The sequence below is a fragment of the Haplochromis burtoni genome, unplaced genomic scaffold (genome assembly GCF_018398535.1).
Source record: "Haplochromis burtoni strain Fernald_Lab_line unplaced genomic scaffold, NCSU_Asbu1 Contig_428, whole genome shotgun sequence".
In the NCBI taxonomy this organism is placed as follows: domain Eukaryota; kingdom Metazoa; phylum Chordata; class Actinopteri; order Cichliformes; family Cichlidae; genus Haplochromis; species Haplochromis burtoni.
In genome coordinates, this window is record NW_024582789.1 from 25,140 (window position 1) to 46,137 (window position 20,998).

The 20,998-nt window shown below is 40.4% G+C and overlaps 1 protein-coding gene across 5 annotated transcripts in view; it reads right to left on the reverse strand.

Annotated features, from left to right (window-relative positions):
- pld1b (phospholipase D1b) overlaps positions 1–20,998 on the reverse strand; it is a 49,940-nt gene that overhangs the window by 2,548 nt on the left and 26,394 nt on the right. For all 5 annotated transcript variants that reach the window (XM_005945562.3, XM_005945559.3, XM_042213220.1 and 2 more), the window contains exons 5-25: positions 20,824–20,929; positions 20,656–20,721; positions 20,100–20,158; positions 19,778–19,870; positions 18,465–18,617; positions 18,233–18,382; positions 15,511–15,594; positions 14,904–14,985; positions 14,653–14,763; positions 14,379–14,561; positions 13,596–13,815; positions 7,264–7,392; positions 7,065–7,183; positions 6,773–6,886; positions 5,580–5,690; positions 5,222–5,310; positions 4,058–4,171; positions 3,736–3,785; positions 2,885–3,019; positions 1,067–1,220; positions 167–284 (exon numbers count right to left, since the gene is read on the reverse strand). In XM_005945562.3, the coding sequence (XP_005945624.1) occupies positions 167–284; positions 1,067–1,220; positions 2,885–3,019; positions 3,736–3,785; positions 4,058–4,171; positions 5,222–5,310; positions 5,580–5,690; positions 6,773–6,886; positions 7,065–7,183; positions 7,264–7,392; positions 13,596–13,815; positions 14,379–14,561; positions 14,653–14,763; positions 14,904–14,985; positions 15,511–15,594; positions 18,233–18,382; positions 18,465–18,617; positions 19,778–19,870; positions 20,100–20,158; positions 20,656–20,721; positions 20,824–20,929 (2,440 nt within the window). The remainder of the gene's footprint in view (positions 1–166; positions 285–1,066; positions 1,221–2,884; positions 3,020–3,735; positions 3,786–4,057; positions 4,172–5,221; positions 5,311–5,579; positions 5,691–6,772; positions 6,887–7,064; positions 7,184–7,263; positions 7,393–13,595; positions 13,816–14,378; positions 14,562–14,652; positions 14,764–14,903; positions 14,986–15,510; positions 15,595–18,232; positions 18,383–18,464; positions 18,618–19,777; positions 19,871–20,099; positions 20,159–20,655; positions 20,722–20,823; positions 20,930–20,998) is intronic.

A 20,998-nucleotide genomic window follows, 5' to 3' on the forward strand; every position in this document is an offset into this window, starting at 1 on the left:
ATGACTGTGTGACAGCAAGTGGAAAAGTTCAGCTTTACCTTCAGCTGATATGCTTGTAGTTTTAATATTGACTAAATCGTCCATTAAATAATAGAAAACTCATGTAAAAAATATATTTTAGAAAAAGAAAGAAAAAGTTGAGCTGAATACAAAGGAGTACACTCACTCGCTGGTAGATGGAGGCGTTGCGAGCGCTGGTGGACATCCAGACCTCCTTGTAGAAGTGATCGCTGATTGGATCCGAAACATCGATGGTGGGATCTGTGTAAGTGCCGAGGATCGTCCTGATGGACACAGGAGGAGGGTGAGACACACAAAGATATACTGAACAATATAATAAGTAAAAACAGAGCAACAACCTGCTTTAAAATCTTTACATTTCAGAGAGACTTAAAGGGTAGAAAATGAATATAATAGTCATACAAAATTTACACATTTACTTCGAGACAAACTTGAAAAGAATTTAAAAGGCAAATAAGGACTATGTATAAAAATGGATACAATATAGCATAACTTAAAGCTTAAAGGCTGCACTTCAGTCACATCTGGATTGTTTAATTTCATGGATTGAACCACATATTAAGAAGCAGTGACTGTGTGGATGTTTGCACTATCACACCTCTTTTTATCTGTTCTCTTTTTTCTTTTTGAAAGACAACAATGTAACTAACTAATCAGGATCTAGATGTCAGTATGGATGCAGAAACTCAAGTCGCGCGTGATGTGAAGGGAAATTTCCAAACTGGCAGAGGTGTGCAGTCTGAGACTGTTTGAAAGTCTGAGAAGTTTGAAATCTGCACCCAGTGAGAGGTGGTGAAGAGCAGAATCCATGTCAGAAAACAAGGAGGTTGGGAGAGCAGTAATGCACTAATATTAAATGAATCTGAAAGAGGGGCTTTGCCTCAAACACGCTCCTTCAGGCTGGGACTGAACCTCCCATTCTTTCACCACGTTAGCGTTGGACAGCTGATTTGAGAATGTACGTTTCCAGTTATCATCATCATTAAATAATCAGTGTTTCTGTCAAATAAGCCTTTCTAATGTGTAATTGCACATTTTTCAGTACTTGAAGCACTCGAGCCGGAGCTGCAGGGCGTATTTTCCCGCCTTGTACGGCTCTCCGTCCATCACCGAGTCCACCATCTCCGAGTCCTCCACGATCACCGCCACCTCGCTGTCCCGCTTTCCCAGCATGCTCCGGTCGTTGATGTTGGCAGAACCTGAAGAAACGGAGGATCAAACCAGGCGTCAGGGGACAGAAAGCACCAGCAGGGGGCGCTGCAACACTGGATTTTAGACTGTTTAGGTTTCTGCTGTTCAGGCTGTTTGCAGCTCTCTCACAGCCAGTTTGAGTGTACTGGAGGTTTTCGCTTCACTTTATGTTAGAATCACATCCTAATCATAAGACCTGCAGCTAAACAAATACATTTCACTAAAACTACCACGAGACACTAAAAGACTTAATTACAATTAATTCAACAGGAGAGATTTTTTTTAAATAAAAGTTTACTTTTACTTTCTTGTGCTAATTCAGTTTTTAGGGAAATGTTTTTCTTTTAAACTTATCTTTGTGGGTGTGGGCAAAATAAAAGCACCAACTTTCCATTTAAAAACAGAGAAAAACGCATTTATTCCTAAATTTACTTACGATGCAAACAGCAACAAAACAGTCAAGACATCAGCAACATATCCTGACAGTATTATAGGATGCTGACACTGTTCAGTGGTCAAGAGTTACTGCCAACTATCACCTAAGCTTAGAGATGATTCACAGAAAAAAGATCTTGAGATGAAGTTTGGAGGAGGAAGTTCTGCTCCCTCAGATTATCTCTTTATTCTGGCCGAGTATTTTTATTTTAACCATCACTTCCCCACATTGTCAACCAATATTTATAATACTGATGTCACCACATTATCAGATAATTCTGCCTTTGAAATCTACTGTACTAACTCTCCTCCCCATCACCACCACATCCGTCCGGGTGTCAACGACTCTCAGATTATCTGTACACAACACTCTGGGCCTTTCTTATGAAAACATCTGAGAAACTCAATCGTTGCCTCCCAAATTAACCCATCAGTCTCATTTTATATCTCGATATATAAAAAAGTGGCTTTAGATGACGCCACTTGTGGCCACAAGTGGTGCCCTCCCACGGTGGGTTTAAAACCTGAACTAAAAACCTCGAGATTTTAATTCAAGCGCCTGAAACTCTGAAACTGTCCACAGTAAGAAGGTAACATTTTTAAACAGCATCATTTAATATTAAAACAAACAAACAAAAATGTAATACCGTGCGTTTGGTTGTTTACATGAAATGATCCTGATGATTTTATAACACACAAACCAAGAAGTCAAATCTAAGGAATCCACTTCAGTAATTTCCTTAGATTCACTCATTTTTGTCTTTTACTTCAAACATTTATTTGCAAAAATAAGAAAACTTATTGTCTTTTACAGCTACTATGTCATCAGTGATCAAAATAATGTATAAATTATACTATTTATTGGAAATTCTGTAATTCTGAATTAAATTATTAAAACTCTTATAGCAATTTCCAAATAAAACCAGAGTTGTGGAAGCACGCGTCTTTAAATGAACTTATAAACCGAATAGATCATCAGCTTCCTGTAAAGCACAGCATCTTCCACTAATCTGCACAAAAGACAAACTCTCATCAGAAACAGGTGTTTGATTTCATCTCTCTCCATCTTTGAAAACTGTCTTGTCTTGTGGAAACTGAGTCGTGACTTTGTTTTGAACCATTTTAAAAACATCTAAAATCTTCTGACACGTCTCACTCTGCAGCTCTCATTTCTCGCTTCACTATTATACATGTTCAGGGTGGAATTTAATTCCTATACTCAGTTGAAGCTGCTCACCGATGACGACGGTGTTGTCGTCCGCGATTAGCATCTTGCTGTGGACATAGATGAGCTCAGTGACGAGCTTCCCCTCCAGATCAGTGTGAGTCCTCAGACCAGCGATGGAGATGTAGTTTATCCAGTTATCTCCCACTGCAAGCAAACGCCACACAGTTACAATCACATCAGTATTTTAGCAGTTTGAGGGTTTTGATCATTGAAATTGTATAGAAAGAGCAGAAAATCCACACGGTCACCTAGTGTTTGCTCATAAGGAACTGACTGATGCGCTTCTCTGGCTAATACTATCGATTATTTATCTTACAATATAAAAGTGTGAGTTGGTGATATACAAATGAAACCGAAGTGAGCGAGGGAACTACGAATAAAATGTTCAAACCGACTCAGGTAAGAGCTTCATTGCTACAACTACAATTTACAGGAAAACATTGCTGAAGTTACTGTAACTGTAACAATCTACACTGTAACTGGAATCCCATTTTAACACTGCGCTGCAATGACTTGAATGGCATGGACGGTTTCATTTTAGGGATAAAAGGAGTTTCTGGTTACTACACAAGTTAGGACGTAGATTTCCCGCAGAAGTATAAACCAAGCTTTAGGCATTACTGCACAAATATACACGATAAACAGGATTTGAGATTAAAAGTCTATCTAAGATTCAGCTGACTGTAAATAAACTGCTTTTTTCAGAACTAATTTATTAACTTAACCCTACATATGTTAAAGGCTGTGACACAATGATGGAAAATACAGTGCATACAGTGCAAAGAGAGCTCATAGTCCCAACCAGAGCGGCTACGTGACACCCTGTAACCATCAGGGTGTTGCAGTTAGTGCTGACTTACTCTCTTTCTTGAGCTGGGAAATGATGGAGTGGTCTCCTCTGTTCATGGTCCTGCAGGGACAGAGAGACAGAGGAGGATTAGCAGCAAGTCCACATTCCACACAACACAAGGCTCTGTGTGTGTCAGCATGTTTGAACAGGAAGCGCTGCCTGTTTACTCAAGAATGTGGGCGAGAAAAAAATGCTTCAACAAAAAAAGGAACGGAGTGAAGGCACACAGCACCCACACACACGGCAGATCTAACAGGTGTGTGTGTTAAAAGGTAAGGTGTGGCAGTGGTTTAACATGGCTCATTCTTTGTTACTTACAAACACACACACACCTGTAGTTGAAGTGCATGACAGCCTGGATGGCGCTGCCGCCTCCAGTGTTGATGTCTCCTTCAAATCCCGGCAACAGCGGCGTCACCACATAAACGCGATACGTTTTACCCTCCCTAAAATCACACATAGAAAATCACAACATTTCAGTGTATTTATGAGGCTTTTCACAATATTTTAGACTCGTTTGTCTTTATTTGGTGACATCCAATGATTGGCAGCTTTTCCCTCAACTGCAGAGTTCGCTACCAGGCTTGACACTTCAGGTGGTGATTAAACATCCATCAACTGTCCATCCGTTTGGCAACCTTATCCAAGATGCCATCAAACAAAGATCAGTGCCTCCAGGACCAGAACATCCGAAATATCCAATAGCTTGGTAGAGGGTTATATTCGCGCTTCACTCATTAAAGGCTATTTTAATGAGCTCAGTAACTTGAGAGGAGGAAGAGGTACTTCAGTCCTTCTAAACATGACTATAAAATCAAAACAATCCTCTAAATAACTGTACAACAACAAGCAGTCCGTGAATTTTCCAGAATGGACATTGTTCTTGTGCACAACTTTGACTTTGAGCCCAGGAAGTTGGTGCAAAAACAGATGTGTCTTCTCAGAAGCATAAACTCAGATAAAAACGTATCTATGCGGGTAAAAAAAAAAAAACACATCTGCTATAGTGTAAATAAAAAGATTTGATTAAGAATTTGAACTTCAGAGTGTGGCCATTTTAAAGATCTTTAAATGAATTATGCATTAATTATGCTACACATGTTTTCTTGTGTATGTATCCACTAAAGCTGGAAGGTTCATCAAAAACCCATCCTGGACTGTTTATAAACTGAAGCCACAGAGACGTCGGGGCAGGTTTGTGTTTCTGCAGGATAGAATAAACTTCCCGCCAGCAAAACATCACAGAGAGGAGAACCAAAAGGAAAGTATCCAACGAGCTCTTCGACTGTGTCAGACCGAGTTCATCTGTTAAACATGTGGAAGGTACACAGAGCAACACAAACACTGTGTTTCTAGGAAATAATGTCACAATAAACCAGAGCGAGTGTCGAGTCCATCGGAGTGTTTTTACTCTAAACACACAGCAGCCACACAAACATCGACAAACTGTGTCTTCTTTCAGCGTTACGCTGTGTGCGTGTGCATCTGTGTTTTACCTGTACGCACGAATGATGCGCTCTGCAATCGCGTCTCCTATCTGGTTGAAAACATATTTGTTGTCGGCACAGCTGATGAAGAACTGATTCTGGGAGATAAAAACAGAAACATTCTTATATCCTGTACAAAGGTCATAAATATTTTCTGCACAGTGAAGAAAAGCGAAGTGCTCCTATGGATATCAAAGCTTCATGCTGCATACGCAGACCTGATTCTGCAAGAACATGAAGCCAAAATAAGGCTGAAGCTTTAAAAATCAAGTTGGTATCTTTCTATGTTGCAGCGTTTAGAAACAATTTCTACTTTTGTTGTTATACTTCTACTACAGGAAGGTGTTATATGTGTAAAAATGAAAACCTCTATGTAGATGAAGTGCTGGCTGTTCTTGATGACGTGGACGTAGGCATTGTGGATGGACTCTTCATGGTATTTGATGCCAGCAGACCAATCTGAAGCTGAGCGCAGGATCTGAGGGAACACAGATTAGCGATGGGAATAAGTCACAGGACTCTGTTTCCTGTCACTCAGAGGAAACTTCACAGACAAGATTTATTACCTTTTTATGTTTATTTCAGCTTTTACAAAAAAGTTGGAAACTGTTCCTTGTGAACATGTTTCTATATTTGGTTATCAGCTAGTTGCATTCCCATTTATTCCCATATTTTGATTTTATTCTGCTCAATTTTTCCATGCTGAATAACCTGATGTGGGTTAGCAAATAAATTACAAACAAATAACTATGTAGAAAATTTATAACATTTTTAACATTCCTTTTTTATGTTTTGGGAACCTCTGAACTGTATCTCAGATGACGTTTTGTTGGTTTGATTTGAGTGTGATCTTCAGCAGGTATTTTGCAGTTGAACGTGAAGCAGCTGGAATGAGAGTCAGCACCTCCAAGTCTGACCTTGTACAGTTTCCAAGTACGAGGTCTTGGTTCTCTGCCAGAAAACAGTGGATTTCTACCTCTGAGTTGGGGAAGAACCCCAAGCAAGGACAATAAAGATCTTATTCACAACTGATGTGATCCTAAACTGACCACAAGACAATGCAGTCAAACTCTACGAAGGTTATTTGATATGAATCACTGAATATTATCTTCATGGAACTGAAAGGATGTGTGTGCAAAAGGAATCGTGTACAATTGTATGATCTACTGTACAATATGAAGCGCCTTGAGGCGACTGCTGTTGTGATTTGGCGCTATATACATAAAACTGAATTGACTTGAATAGAAACATAATTGGACCTAAGGCAGAGCTCTGGGGGACGCCACGTCAGTTCAAGTGGCAAAGTTCTGGCCTAATAATTATAAAGCTCCTGTCTGAAAAGTGAGAAACAGGCTGATCCGGACACAACAAACTACATAATAATGTATATTACAGTATATAAACCAATGTTTGTAGCTTCAGCTTTTTACAATTAATGTAAAACTAATTAATTCACCGAAGATTAAGGCACATAACTGACACCAGATGACTATTAGCTAAGCCAGCAAAAATAACAACAACCCCAAAATAGCCTACTTGGGGGTTAGTACCTCTACTAACCTGTACTTTGGTGGGGATGCAGTTGGGGACTTGGTATCGCTGTTCTCCAGCAGTGGTGTGAGATTTGGGCAGCAGATATGGGTATGACAGGGAGCGGTACTTTGGCTTCACAAGCTGGTAATGCAACAGAAAAGAGATCTCATCAACTTTTTCTTCTACAGTCATGAAAATCAAGCAGACTTTGTTTAGTGCAAGTCAGTTCAACCAGGGATCACATAATTTTTGATCACAACTTTCCCAGTTCTGTCATTTTTATTCAGACTGAAGCAGCAGCAGCAGCATGACCCCCAACCTTAGTGAAATTCCACCGCTGGATGAAATGTCTGGCCACATCCCGAGCTGCTTTCCCATGAACCACTGAGGCGATGTCATGCCAAGGCATTCTGGGAGTTTTGTGCCTGTCTATGAAATCTAAAGAAGCAGAAACAGGAAGTTCAGACCTAAAGAAAAGCATCCTGCATCAAGAGTGAGACCATCAATGATGTGCTTACCATCGAAAGGCTTATCTAGCTGAATCCAGTCCTTGTGCACAAAGTTGCAGTAGTCTTTCCCGTGCCAGAATCGCGTGTTCCCATGCAACTCTCCGACCCCCGCAGGCTCATTTTGCACTGGGTCAGAGGCTAAAAAAACAATTGATATTGCTCAATTATCTTAGATTAGATGAAACTTTATTAATCCCTCGGGTGGGTTCCTCCGGGAAATTCGGTTATCTACCAGTTATCTATCATCAAAAGAAGACAATGAACTATTCTTATAAAAGCTATTTCAGTGAGTTCACCCAACCTGGGGCGTTCATTTTTGACCAGTTCTTATTATACTTATTTCAAACCATTATATGGTCAACATACAATGATAACAACGGTCTGTTCTTTGAGCATTTCAGTTTTTCTGATGTTGCACCTGTGCTGTTTAAACAACGCACCATTTTCATGGTGGGATTTCCAAAGATACTGCTGCTGACAAAAATACACATCCAAGCACACACCACAGTTAAACTGTATATCAGAGATGGATGGAGTCAGCACGGTACGTGAGATTTATTGTCCAAAGTGATACAAATAAGGACCATATTTTAATAGTGGCCGTGGATCAATAGAGGCCATAAACTGATCTGGAAAGTGTTTACTGAGGTCATAGATCAAATGAAAAGTACACTTTCATACAATCAAACAAAAGAAAAAAGCCTGCCATTTAAAAATAGGTTTAATACCTTTACATGAGCTTTGGCTTTTTATTAAATTATTAAATGTTGTTTATGTAGCGCCAATTAACAACAACAGTTCTTTCCAAGCTCCTTAGACAACAGTCACCTGAAGTCGTTTTATACATTTTTATGTGGGATGAAGATCCCACAAGTTGGACATTGACTCTTTTAACAAGCATGTAATCATTACATTAAAAAATAAAACCACCTAATTTAACACACATATCTCTTTAGGCCTAAACTGACAGTGCCAATAACACACATTCAGACACAGCAATAGATGATGTTTTTAATACTAAATGTGTTAGTCTAATGTGGTTGTATGGGGTCTGCACAGCTATTAAGGATCAAATCAGCTTCTAAATGGTTTTTCTCCCTCTGCTTGCTTCTTACAGTCTTTGAGGCTCAGGACCAGCACAGCACACATTACATCAAACTCTTACTTATCAAACGGAGTCTAGAAAAGCAGCTGCTGGACAGAGAGACATAACCTGAGTGGGAAGTATTTTGGTTTTCCAATATATTAGTAATTGTCAGTGACAATTGCTAATAACTGCAACTGTAATTATACTGCAGATCAACCTGTTTTACTTCTTGTTTCATTTGTTCTTTGCTTTGGGGAACTTGTTTCTTTATTGATCGTTTCCTGCCTTCTGATATTAGAGTTGCGTTATGACTGCACTATGCGGTCGCTGATGAGTTAATTCCACAAGACATCCTGTGTAAGTAAATACAAACAACGACAGCTTAATCTGCATTTCTTGAAAAATCATATCGCACAAACTTAGTTTAGAGCAGAGGTGTCTACACCAGAGGCCTGATAATGAACTAATCACTGGATTCAGGTGTGTTGACTCTGGGTGAGATCTAAAACCTGCAGGACACCGGCCCTCGAGGCCTGGAGTTACCCAGCCTTGGTTTAGAGGGTCCACACTGTCTGCACAATATATAATGAAGTCTGCAAGTTTTTGAACAGTTAAATTTGCTTTGTGTCCAAATCATTATACAAATAATCACAATGAAAAGTTCTTGAACATAGCTCTTTTTAAAAATATGCTTTCCTGACATTAATGTGTGTTGGGTGGTGGTCAGGGCTATCCAGACTGACAGGTGGGACATTGAATGTCGCCTCTCCGGTGGGGAGGGAGCCTGAGATTGTCTACTTTGAGGTCTGTTCTACAGCAAATGCAGGAAAAAAATGTTTAAGAAAGCAAATGAGTTCTTTTTGAATGATACTTGTATTCAGTGTTATATTAATATAAATGCTGCACTAGAAATTTCAAGGATTGTAAAAAAATAGTGTGATTTTTTTTAAGTAAGTTAGCACAAATTATTTTTTAATTTAGTAGAACTTGAAATGATTATCAGAGGGTAAACATTTAGTATTGTGCCAGAAACACCTGGCTATTCTTAGTACTGTATACCTGCAATGAACGTTATCTTAAGTAAACTTCACTTTGTGTTTTGAGGCAATGAGTTTGCATAGTCTTTTTAAGTTCTGGGAACTAATTCAATTTTACAGTGCAGCTTATCTTAGAGAGCCATGGAGACTCTGTCAGTGATATATGGGTGTTGAAAATGCTTCAACAGCCATTTTAAAGACATAAAACAGCAGCTGGAAGGAGGACAGGACATAGAGGCTGCAAGCAGACTGAACTCCACTCACCCTGTTTGCACTACAATCACTTCACCTACCCGCCAGGCTGGAGGCTCATTTCAAAAACATATTCATACGGTCAACTGTATCAGATGTGCAAACAAAGAGAAGAAGCAACAGCAGGGGTGATTTTTCTGCCCTTATTGTTTAATTTGCATCACGTTCCCTGTGATATGACATCAGCAGGATTAACGTAGATGAACGTGGCAAACAAACAAAAAGCCTGCAGCAGCTGTTTTACTGCAGGAACGAAACACGCTCAGAAACGTGTTTGTTTAAAAAAATAAATAAATGGAGTGAAAGTGATTACAGGCTGTGGTATATCATTAAAGGGAAAATCTGAAACAGGCCACAATCAGACTGAGCTGTGAGTTATTTAAGAGAAGGCTGGTTGATTCCTTATCATTAAACTCACAAATACACGTTTTCACCCTGTGTGTGCGTTTTTCCCCCTTACTCCCCCATTTCTTAGCTTTTTTTTTTTACGTCTATGAATGTATTTATGTTCTCAGCTCACTGCGTGTGCAGGTGCAATGGACTAGATAACAGCACTGAGAACCTTTGGTCGTTTGATCAAAACGTGTTATTGCATGCCCTTGTACACAGCCCCACAATGTTTCAGTTTCAATGTCTCTAATGCATACACCATGTATATAGTTCACTCACATATACAGTGGGGCAAAAAAGTATTTAGTCAGCCACCGATTGTGCAAGTTCCCCCACTTAAAATGATGACAGAGGTCAGTAATTTGCACCAGAGGTACACTTCAACTGTGAGAGACAGAATGTGAAAAAAAAATCCATGAATCACATGGTAGGATTTGTAAAGAATTTATTCGTAAATTAGGGTGGAAAATAAGTATTTGGTCACCTCAAACAAGGAAAATCTCTGGCTCTCACAGACCTGTAACGTCTTCTGTAAGAAGCTTTTCTGTCCCCCACTCGTTACCTGTATGAATGGCACCTGTTTGAACTCATCATCTGTATAAAAGACACCTGTCCACAGCCTCAAACAGTCAGACTCCAAACTCCGCCATGGCCAAGACCAAAGAGCTTTCGAAGGACACCAGGAAAAGTATTGTAGACCTGCACCAGACTGGGAAGAGTGAATCTACAATAGGCAAGCAGCTTGGTGTGAAAAAATCAACTGTGGGAGCAATCATCAGAAAATGGAAGACATACAAGACCACTGATAATCTCCCTCGATCTGGGGCTCCACGCAAGATCTCATCCCGTGGGGTCAAAATGATCATGAGAACGGTGAGCAAAGATCCCAGAACCACACGGGGGGACCTGGTGAATGACCTGCAGAGAGCTGGGACCAAAGTAACAAAGGTCACCATCAGTAACACACTACAACGGCAGGGAATCAAATCCCGCAGTGCCAGACGTGTTCCGCTGCTGAAGCCAGTGCATGTCCAGGCCCGTCTGAAGTTTGCCAGAGAGCACATGGATGATACAGCAGAGGATTGGGAGAATGTCATGTGGTCAGATGAAACCAAAGTAGAACTTTTTGGTATAAACTCAACTCGTCGTGTTTGGAGGAAGAAGAATACTGAGTTGCATCCCAAGAACACCATACCTACTGTGAAGCATGGGGGTGGAAACATCATGCTATGGGGCTGTTTTTCTGCCAAGGGGACAGGACGACTGATCCGTGTTAAGGACAGAATGAATGGGGCCATGTATCGTGAGATTTTGAGCCAAAACCTCCTTCCATCAGTGAGAACTTTGAAGATGAAACGAGGCTGGGTCTTCCAACATGACAATGATCCAAAACACACCGCCCGGGCAACAAAGGAGTGGCTCCGTAAGAAGCATTTGAAAGTCCTGGAGTGGCCTAGCCAGTCTCCAGACCTCAACCCCATAGAAAATCTGTGGCGGGAGTTGAAAGTCCGTGTTGCTCGGCGACAGCCCCAAAACATCACTGCTCTCGAGAAGATCTGCATGGAGGAATGGGCCAAAATACCAGCTACTGTGTGTGCAAACCTGGTAAAGACCTATAGTAAACGTTTGACCTCTGTTATTGCCAACAAAGGTTATGTTACAAAGTATTGAGTTGTATTTTTGTTATTGACCAAATACTTATTTTCCACCCTGATTTACCAATAAATTCTTTACAAATCCTACCATGTGGATTCATGGATTTTTTTTTCCACATTCTGTCTCTCACAGTTGAAGTGTACCTCTGGTGCAAATTACTGACCTCTGTCATCATTTTAGGTGGGGGAACTTGCACAATCGGTGGCTGACTAAATACTTTTTTGCCCCACTGTATGTATACATGTACACATACATATTGCTTTTTATTTTTCCCTCATTGTATATTGCTTTCTCTTTTTTTTATATAAACTTTTGCACCTTTGTAGTCCAGCTACCCAATTTCGCTGTGCAAGAAACTGCACAGTGACAATAAAAAGCTCCAAGTCTCTCTCAGTCAGTCGATCGGGAACATTAAACTGTGACTTTTGAGTGAGATTTTAGTTTTGTTTAGAAAATCAACGGGACTTATGGTTCACATAGAGGCCCGTTAGGTGGAAGCATTAAATCAGGTCTGTTAATGCTTGCTTGTTAGTGATAACTCATACAGTAGCGACTGCATTGGCACACTAAAATTTCTACTAATTGTTTTCCTGGTATAACATTTATTCTTTTGATTAAATGTCGTGTCTTAATTAAAGTTGAATAAAAAAATAGAAGCTTAGATTGACCTTTGACAAACAGAATCAAATGTCAGTCAAGCTGAAACCACAGCAACGCACACTGCAAAACAGGCAATCTAGCAGCCACCCTGCCTCCAACTCACCAGCCTGGCACAGGCCGAGCGGTATGGCCACCCTCGGCTCTGACAGCCTGCCGGGGATCAGAGCCTGATGGCTGCTGATGCTGTCAGACCAACCTAAACGCAGCGCCCATGAAAACACACATCAAATCACCTTCTTCCCTCTAAGCAGAAGCATTTGAGTTCATGTTAATTAATAACACCTCATTAATTACAGGTTCATTTCAGCTGTTCTTCATGCAGTTCTGACGGCCACATAATACGAGAGACTGACGAGACCAAGGCAGATAAGAAAGCATCAGCACGAACGCCACCATCAAATATGATGAAAACAATGGAAGAAATGTTTTAATTTAACAAAAAGAGAGTAAAGAAATAGCTAACAAGAAAGAACGCATGTATTGATTTAATACAGATAAACAGATAATAATAAATGTTTTTATTAAAGTAATAGAAAGAAAGGAAATAAAAATAAATAAAATAAAAGCAAGGAATAAATAAACCTAGTAAAAATTTACATTTTAAGATGAAATGTATTTAAAAGAGATTAACATAGAAAGACAAAAAACAACCTAAACTAATAGTTTTAGATTCATTTGTCTTTAATTCCTGTTTTCTATTTCATTAATCTTTGCAAAGTTTTATGGGGGCAAAGCAGATGATTTGATTATTGATGATTACCTCACTCTGTCACCTATCATCTTCCATAGCACTGTCATTCCCAAAATGGCATGAATCGTACACCAGTAGCACACAGTACTGTTTACCTAACCCATGTGTCGGCAACCTCCAACATCAAAAGAGCCACTTTAGATCATCCTATGAAACTACATTTAAAAAGAGCAGCATGTGATGGAGACATGGAGGCAGCAGATACCAATATCATTAGCCGATAGAGTCCCATGTGGCTCACAGTCTGTCTTACCATGCCTAAGCTAACCTAAACAAATTGCATCTGTTCCATCAAAACCTTGTGAAAATACTGAAGGCAAGGATGAAAACACAACATAATTTAAGCGCCGGTGAGCAAAAATCTTTTATTTTTGCAGAGACACACACTCTGCACATAAAGTCGAGTAAGCAGTTTTTGTTTTTTTAAAGTGAAAGTACACCCATGCACCCTGACATAAGCGTGTTCTGTGCATCTGCTGTGCTGTGCATGCACTTTTGCAAAACTCACACTCTTCGTGCTCCAGGTCGCTGTCGCTATCGGGATGGGCCAGCCCGTGTTTCTGCAGGTGTCTTCTGATGCTCATCCTGGTCCTCCTCAACCTCCCGTGACTCTTTAGCCTTGGCTGGTCCATCGAGTCTGCCACAGTGAATACGCCTTTTCCGTTGCTCTGGGAAAACGTACCACTGCCGTTGGCTTGGGCAGCCATGCTGGGAGAGGCAGCTGCAGCCTAATAAACAGTAATAAAACAGATGTATTATCACTCTTGTACTGCTTTCTTTAATGTAAGTCTGATCCAGTTAATTCAGTTAATTTATATTAATTATGACTATTGGGTTCATTTTTAGATCATTTTCCCTCTGTTCTTTTTGGGGTTTTAATATTTTTTACTAAGAAAAGTTTTTAAAAAGTTATCCAGTTGATAGAAAGCTTGGTTAGAAGAAGACTTTGAGCAGCAGATCACTCTATCAGAAACATAAAAGTTGGAGTAGGCATTTGTGATATTGTGGCTAAGACTGTTATTAATTTGAGAGGCCCTAGAATGGTTCCCTGGGGAACACCCTTGGTTATAAGGAGGTTAATTAGCACCTAATATCAGAACATGGGAGGAGGGTTCTAAACACCTGTCTGGGTATGTTTCTGTGCAGGGTTTTCTCAATGTGAGCAGAGCATTAAATCCTTTAGTCTATTTGAAAGAAATGAGATAAGTATCTGTGGAGAGTGATGATGGGAAATTAGGTCTATAAAATGTTTTGATTCTTGCACAAAGTGACACTAAATTGAAGAAGTGACCTGCTCCAAGTGAGAGAGCGTCACACTCCCAACATCGGTGAGCCGGTGTTCCCTGTCATCCCAACGTCCATAAGCAAGGTCAATCCCACCCACAAAGGCCACCGACTGATCAATGACGATGATCTTCTCATGATGCGCCCACAGGTACACAGCGGAGGAGACGTGGTCTGGGTGGCGCATCACCTGGTGAACAAAATATCCCAAAATTTAGAGAAGAAATGCAACGTTTCAGCCATTATGAACCTGCAGAAGGCCTTTACACTTGTGTACTTGCCTTGATGTTGGGGTGGAGGCGCAGCAGTGTTCTCTTGCTGTATCCTGAGTTAATGCCCAGAGCTAACTCCACCTCCTTGTAGAGCATCACAAAGATTCGAACTCCTTGTTGCTGTGGAGGAGAGCAGGGAAACAATGAATCAGGACACAACCTTAAATTTAGGGAAAAATACTTTGTATTATATCAATATGGAGAAATTGACATGACAGCTTTACTTTTGCTATAAAAACTAAGAAAAACGTCCTTCTTACCGCTTTGCGTTTTAGTATGCAGTCGAGACGCCATCGGTTTCCTTCAACAACTGGCCTTTTCAAAAAGATCTCTGGACTCAGCCTGCGGGATGAAACAGGCCAAAAAGGTTTTTCCCCTCAGTTCACTCTCACTGTTACGCTTCCTCCTCCTTTCTTTTCATTCATCTTTTCTGTTCCTTACTTTGCTTGTTTTCTGGTTTCCCTTTTCTCTTTCCCTTTACTTCCTCTCTAGCTAATCCGGAAGCATACCAGTAGACTTAAAACTGCGGACTCCAGCCTCCAGGATACTTGATTACACTTACACACACTTATTTTTTTATTTTTTTATATACATATATATATATATATGCAAGTAAAATGTAGTGGTAAGACTGATTTATAAAAACAAATACTGTCTGTAGGTTTGTGTGTTTGTGTGTGTGTGTGTGTGTGTGTGTGTGTGTGTGTGTGTGTGTGTGTGTTGTGTGTGTGTGTGTGTGTGTAACAGTAGCTAGACTGTAACTGATCTATTTGACCAGAAACCTCTCTTAGAGGTGACCGCCACGTGCACTCAGTGCACTATGAAAACACACACAGACACACTCACAGCTCTGTGCTGAACACTCACCACCAGTCGGTGATAAAGATTTCCTCCTTGGCTTCTTCGAGAGCATTGGCCACATCCTCCATGTATGTTTTCCCGTTCACGTACCTTCAGAAGAACCACAAACAAACCCACAAATTACACTTCAATCATCGCCTTCTCAAAATGGGAAAATCAGTCCAAAACTGTTTTGTTTTTTTTAAATTTCATATTAAAAAGTACAAAAAAAAGAAATAATCGAAGGAGCACAAGACAAGACGTCCATGAAATCGTTTTTTTTTCTCCCATTCAACACTTTGTTTATTTTCTTTCCTACTGTAAACAACAACACAGAAGGCATCAGAACTAGTTCACCACATATAAAATTATAAAATATTCTGGATTCTTTTATTTTGAAGGTGTGCCCTTCATAAACTGAATTGTCCTTCCTTTACTTTGCACTCCAACTCATTCCAAACTGTCTCAGTTGATTTTAACCTGGGGGATTATGAGTTATGAGTCGAGCCTGGAGGGGTTTCTAATCAGGGTCCTGATGAAGGGTCCCACTTATCTATAACCTGACTGGTCATCATGTTGCTGTAGGACAGGGGTGGGGCAACTCCAGGCCTCGAGGGCCGGTGTCCTGCAGGTTTTAGATATCAGCCTGGGTCAGCACACCTGAATCAAATGATTAGTTCATTATCAGGCCTCTGGAGAACTTCAAGACATGGTGAAGAGGTAATTTAGCCGTTTAGATCAGCTGTGTGGGATCAAGGACACATCTAAAACCTGCAGGACCCCGGCCCTCGAGGCCTGGAGTTCCCCACCCCTGCTGTAGGATGTTGTGGAAGCCATGCATGCTGAATTAAACTGCAACACTATCCTCACATCTCCTCCTGCATGTAATTACCATCTGTCCACCTTCTCTGACAAAGACACAGCTGCGGAGGTTGTGATGTGTCTGCTGCTTTAACTTGCTGAGATTGACTCTTATTTAAGTTGCTTTTATTTCTATTTGACTCGTGAGTGGAGTGCTAACTTTTTTATTTATGTAGGAGGAGTGAATCAGGGGCAGAGTAGGAATAGAGTTTTTTCTTGTGCTATTTGAATTATAACCTGCGACGTAGCCTGACGTGCACTTCTTGCCCTCCCTCCTCTTTGTTCCCTCTCCCTGTCACACCCTTCCTCATGTCCTTCCTCCAACTTCACTTCTTCGTTTTTTCTCTCTCTCGTGCACCAGGTGGGAAAACTGGCTGATTGCTCTGTCTTCTGTTTAACAGAGAATGGGAGCGTGTTCTCATCCCTCCTCAAACCCAGCTGTTCCAGCTTTCCCTGACCTTTGATCCTGTCTAAGAGACAAAACAGTTTCTGCAGGAGGCTGTAAACATGTTTACTTCTGCTGTAAAATTAGGCATTTTAACATGGGAGTCTGTAGGGAACTGACTCACTTTTGAAGCCAGCCCCAGTGGACATTAGAGGACCTGCAGTTATTGGAACTTGAGCACTAGGTTCATTTTTCAGCCTCCGAGGTTTCAGCTTTAGCCGTCCTCTGGTTTCATTTCAGTGTTTGATGCTTTTTGCTCTTGTTTGGACAGAAAGAAAAATGAAACAAACACTTCTCCTCTCACTTTTCAATCTGTCCATTGCCTGTTGAATCCTTATGCTCTTGACAGCAGGCACACACTCACTCACAGTGTGTCTCACAGATGGTATAGGGTTCCCCAGCGGGAGGACAGGTGATGAGCAGGTGAGTCTCACTTTCCCTTGCTTTGTGTCGGGTTACTCCAGCGCAAGACACACATTTGTGCATCTACCTTGTGAGGATTGCCTCTTACATAATGCTTTTTCTTTGTGTAACCTCGCAGCTACAGTCTTTAAATCTCTAAAAAGTGGCTCATCACTTTCTATAAATGTCCTCATGTTTAAAGTCTAAACCTCAAAGCAGTTCCCACAAAGGCAGAAGTACACAAACACACACTAACCTGCACGCTGTGCCAGCTGGACCGGGTATCGTCTAGACTTTTTTTTTTAAAGTGATCCTGGGTCTGGTGATTGGCACTAAAGTGCTTCAGTTTAAGGTTAAGAGGAAGATGTGAGGCTGTTTTTTATTGCTTGTTATAATAAATAAAAGAAGCTCAGTTCATACACAGATCAGCTCGTATCCATGAGTTTTAAGTTGCCTGAAGCATCAGCGTCACAGCAGTGAAGAAAAAACTGACCTGTATCCACATCTTGTTCGCTTGCTTTTATGGAAACTGTACTGTAATGCTTTATAATGGCAGTGGATTTTACCCGCTGTTATCCAGAAGTTCAGTTTAAATGGTGATGTGTTCACTTGCAGCTGAACTTTGCAGCCTTCACTCACTCTTTCACTTGAGAGCATCATTAAATAGCATTTTAACAGCTCTGCATTCACTTTCTGTAGCAGGTGCTGAGAGCTTTCCAGTCATGATGCATTTACCTATTGCAGCAGAATAGTGATGTTTGTTTTGGAGGTATCCATTACTGAGGTTATATTGTTTTGCTGCTTTTAAACTGAAGTAAACACAGAACAACAAAGAACTGAAATAAAGAAATCGTCTAAGAGTCTGTCAACAGGATCGGCCCGATGTACAGTCCACAAATGTAGATCGGTGTATCCCTAACTCGGTCTAATGTGACTCAGGAACTGAAACTACTTTGACTAGAAGTGATCTGAATGTTAAATAACAGGTTTTAAGGTGTCAAATGTGAGTGTAACTACAGCAGAAAGAGTAAGTGTGGTTACCATTTGGCAGGGATGTTCACTTCCACTCTAGCGAAAGATCCAAAGCGGTGATCTTTGAGGAAGGCTGAGCCATGCTTCTGGACAAAGCCTTCAATGGACTGACCCCACCAGCGGGCATGTCTGTAGCTGTTGCACTTGAGCACCAAAGACCTGCACAAACACTACTTCAGTTTCTGATTTTCTTCAAGCCTTAAAATATTGAACATAAGCAGTAAAAATAGCCATCGCAGACCTGGAGAGACTGTCCACACGGACGCCGTGTTTGGTATCTGTGTCCTTGGAGTCCATCTTGATGCCAAACTCTTTGTCAAACAGCATTACAAAGGAGATGGCGCCTGAATCCATCTTCATGTACAGCAAAAACGAGTCCTTCACCACCAACCAGCTGCACACACACACACAGGCAGTATTTTAAGTAAAAGTTTTTTATTGTCATATACTTCCTTAAACACCATTTGGCTTATGTAAACATAATGGCTCCCCTTTAAAATAAAAATAAATACATAAATAAATAAAGCTGACGAGCTTCTTAGATTCAAAATGTTTATCTGTTATGATGGATCACGGCATTTTAAAAAGGTTAAATACCCCATTTGGCGTGCCACATATTTAACTGGTTAAACTGGTTAAATGTCAACTCTTCCTACATTTAATGAACCAAGCAGGATGGTTCAGGAAACCCCCTATGAAGCGCAACAAATACACGGAGCAATGTTTCTAATATTCTTATAACCTTCTGTTCACCATTTCACACCCAGGAGTTCATGCAATTAGTTCCTATCCTTGCGTGATTGAGTGTGGATTTGCATTTAACTTATGATGCACATCCTGGGAATAAGATCAAGGATTTAAATAAGAATCAAAGGTGAATTCTACTGTTTGCTAAAGAAAATGAATCTAAAGCTAAATGGAAAGAACTTTACTGTTTTTGAGTCAGTCAGCTGTGGCAACACTGACGATCCTAATCAAAGTTTCCTCTTGTTGTTTAGTGGACTTACCTGTTAACCCTTCTTTCCTGCCATTAATAAGAGGCTCTGTTAAAATGACGTGTCAGCATTTTACTCCGTATCCAAGGCATTAACGATTCTGAACTGCAGTTGTACAATTTGCAGACCGTTACAGTGATTTTAACACTAATTTCAAGTATAAATCTAAGGAAGGTTTGTACAGATAAGGTTCCAGATAAGATGGCATAACATAAAACATTGCTTTAAATGCTTTATATTTAAATCTCATCTTCAGGACGTTTGTTTTGTCAGCTACATAGATAGATTCAAATGTTTTTCTTAAATCGAGTACTAACTTTTCACTTCAGAACCCCCAAGAATTGAACCCTTTCCTCAGATTAAACAGCCAATAAATACAGCATTGCATCTTCTGCATAGACGAGGTGATGCACCGGTAAGATGTCTCTAAGCTTCCCCGTCATTTCCTGTTTTACCCAAGCTGCTGTGTATTTGTGACATATCACAAGCTCACATTGAAAATGACCAAGACTATTAAGGCTAAGCAAACATCCTGTAAGAATCCTGATTATTTACTGACCGTTTGGACCAGCGGTAGCACATTCTGCTGCGACCACAGCAGTTCATGCCGGGGATCCGATGGCCGCCGGATCTCTTCAGCACCATTCCCTCTCTAAAAGACAAAAGGACAGTTCATAATATAGAAAAATACTTAGAAAGGACTGGTTAGGAGAACCTTATTATACAAAGCAAGACAAGATTAAATATTTTGCCATTAACTTTAACCTGCACTCCCCACCTACACCATCTTTGAGTAGAAATTTCAGAATTTCACTGGATATATTTCTTAAAGTGCAAGATTTCAGTGAAAAATTGACATATTGATAACAAATGATTCTTACAGTCCTTTTGGTCCCAGGTCGTGAATGAAAGACAATTGACTAACATCAATGAACTCCATCTGAAAATCAAGCAAAAATATTTATAAACTCACTTTCACAAGATTGTTGTCTACTTATCATCTTCTAAGTTGACCTGAAAAGGTCGTCAGTGTTTTCCAAAATATATTGAAACCTTTCAAGGTTAACTGTTATGCTTTTCTTTATTATGTACAGTGTTACTACAGTGGATGTTCATATTAAGCATTGCCAAAGTTTTTAAAAATGAAGCTCGGATTCCAGAATACTCTAAACACTCAGTTTCTTTCTCTCTTTTTTAACCCGGTCATGGTAGATAAAGAAGCCCTGCCCACTTCTTACTTAAACCTGTTTGCAAGATGTAGCCAATCAGAAGTTGGCTTAGAGGGGGTTGGACCTAAAACTGAGGGGCCAAGTTTAAGGTAAGAGGGATTATTTGGAACTGTGAATTATGCAAAGTGACTCTGATAGAATCCAAAAACAAAAACATGGAGCTGAAAATGAGCAGAATGTAGTGACTTTGTAACTTTTGTGTCCTTACCGTAGCGTGGTAGTTCCTATACATCTGCATCGCTAGCACAGTATTCAAGTAATCTTCCAGTTGTTTCTAGATCAAGGAAACAATGAGAAATATTCAGTACAATTTAATATACGTAGTACGTAAATCTGGTACCATAAAATTAAATATCGGCCATCAGGAGCAATTTACCCTTCGACTGGAAACTCCTCTGTCCAGTTCGCCATCGCCTCCTCTGGGGAGTTCTGGGATCTGGCTCACCTCACTCCTCAACGGTATGTTCCTCTTCACCGTGTGACTGCAGAGAGAGAAATAAAATAAAGTTTTGTTAGGAGGCTGTGTGTTCAAATCCAAGAACATGCAGTGG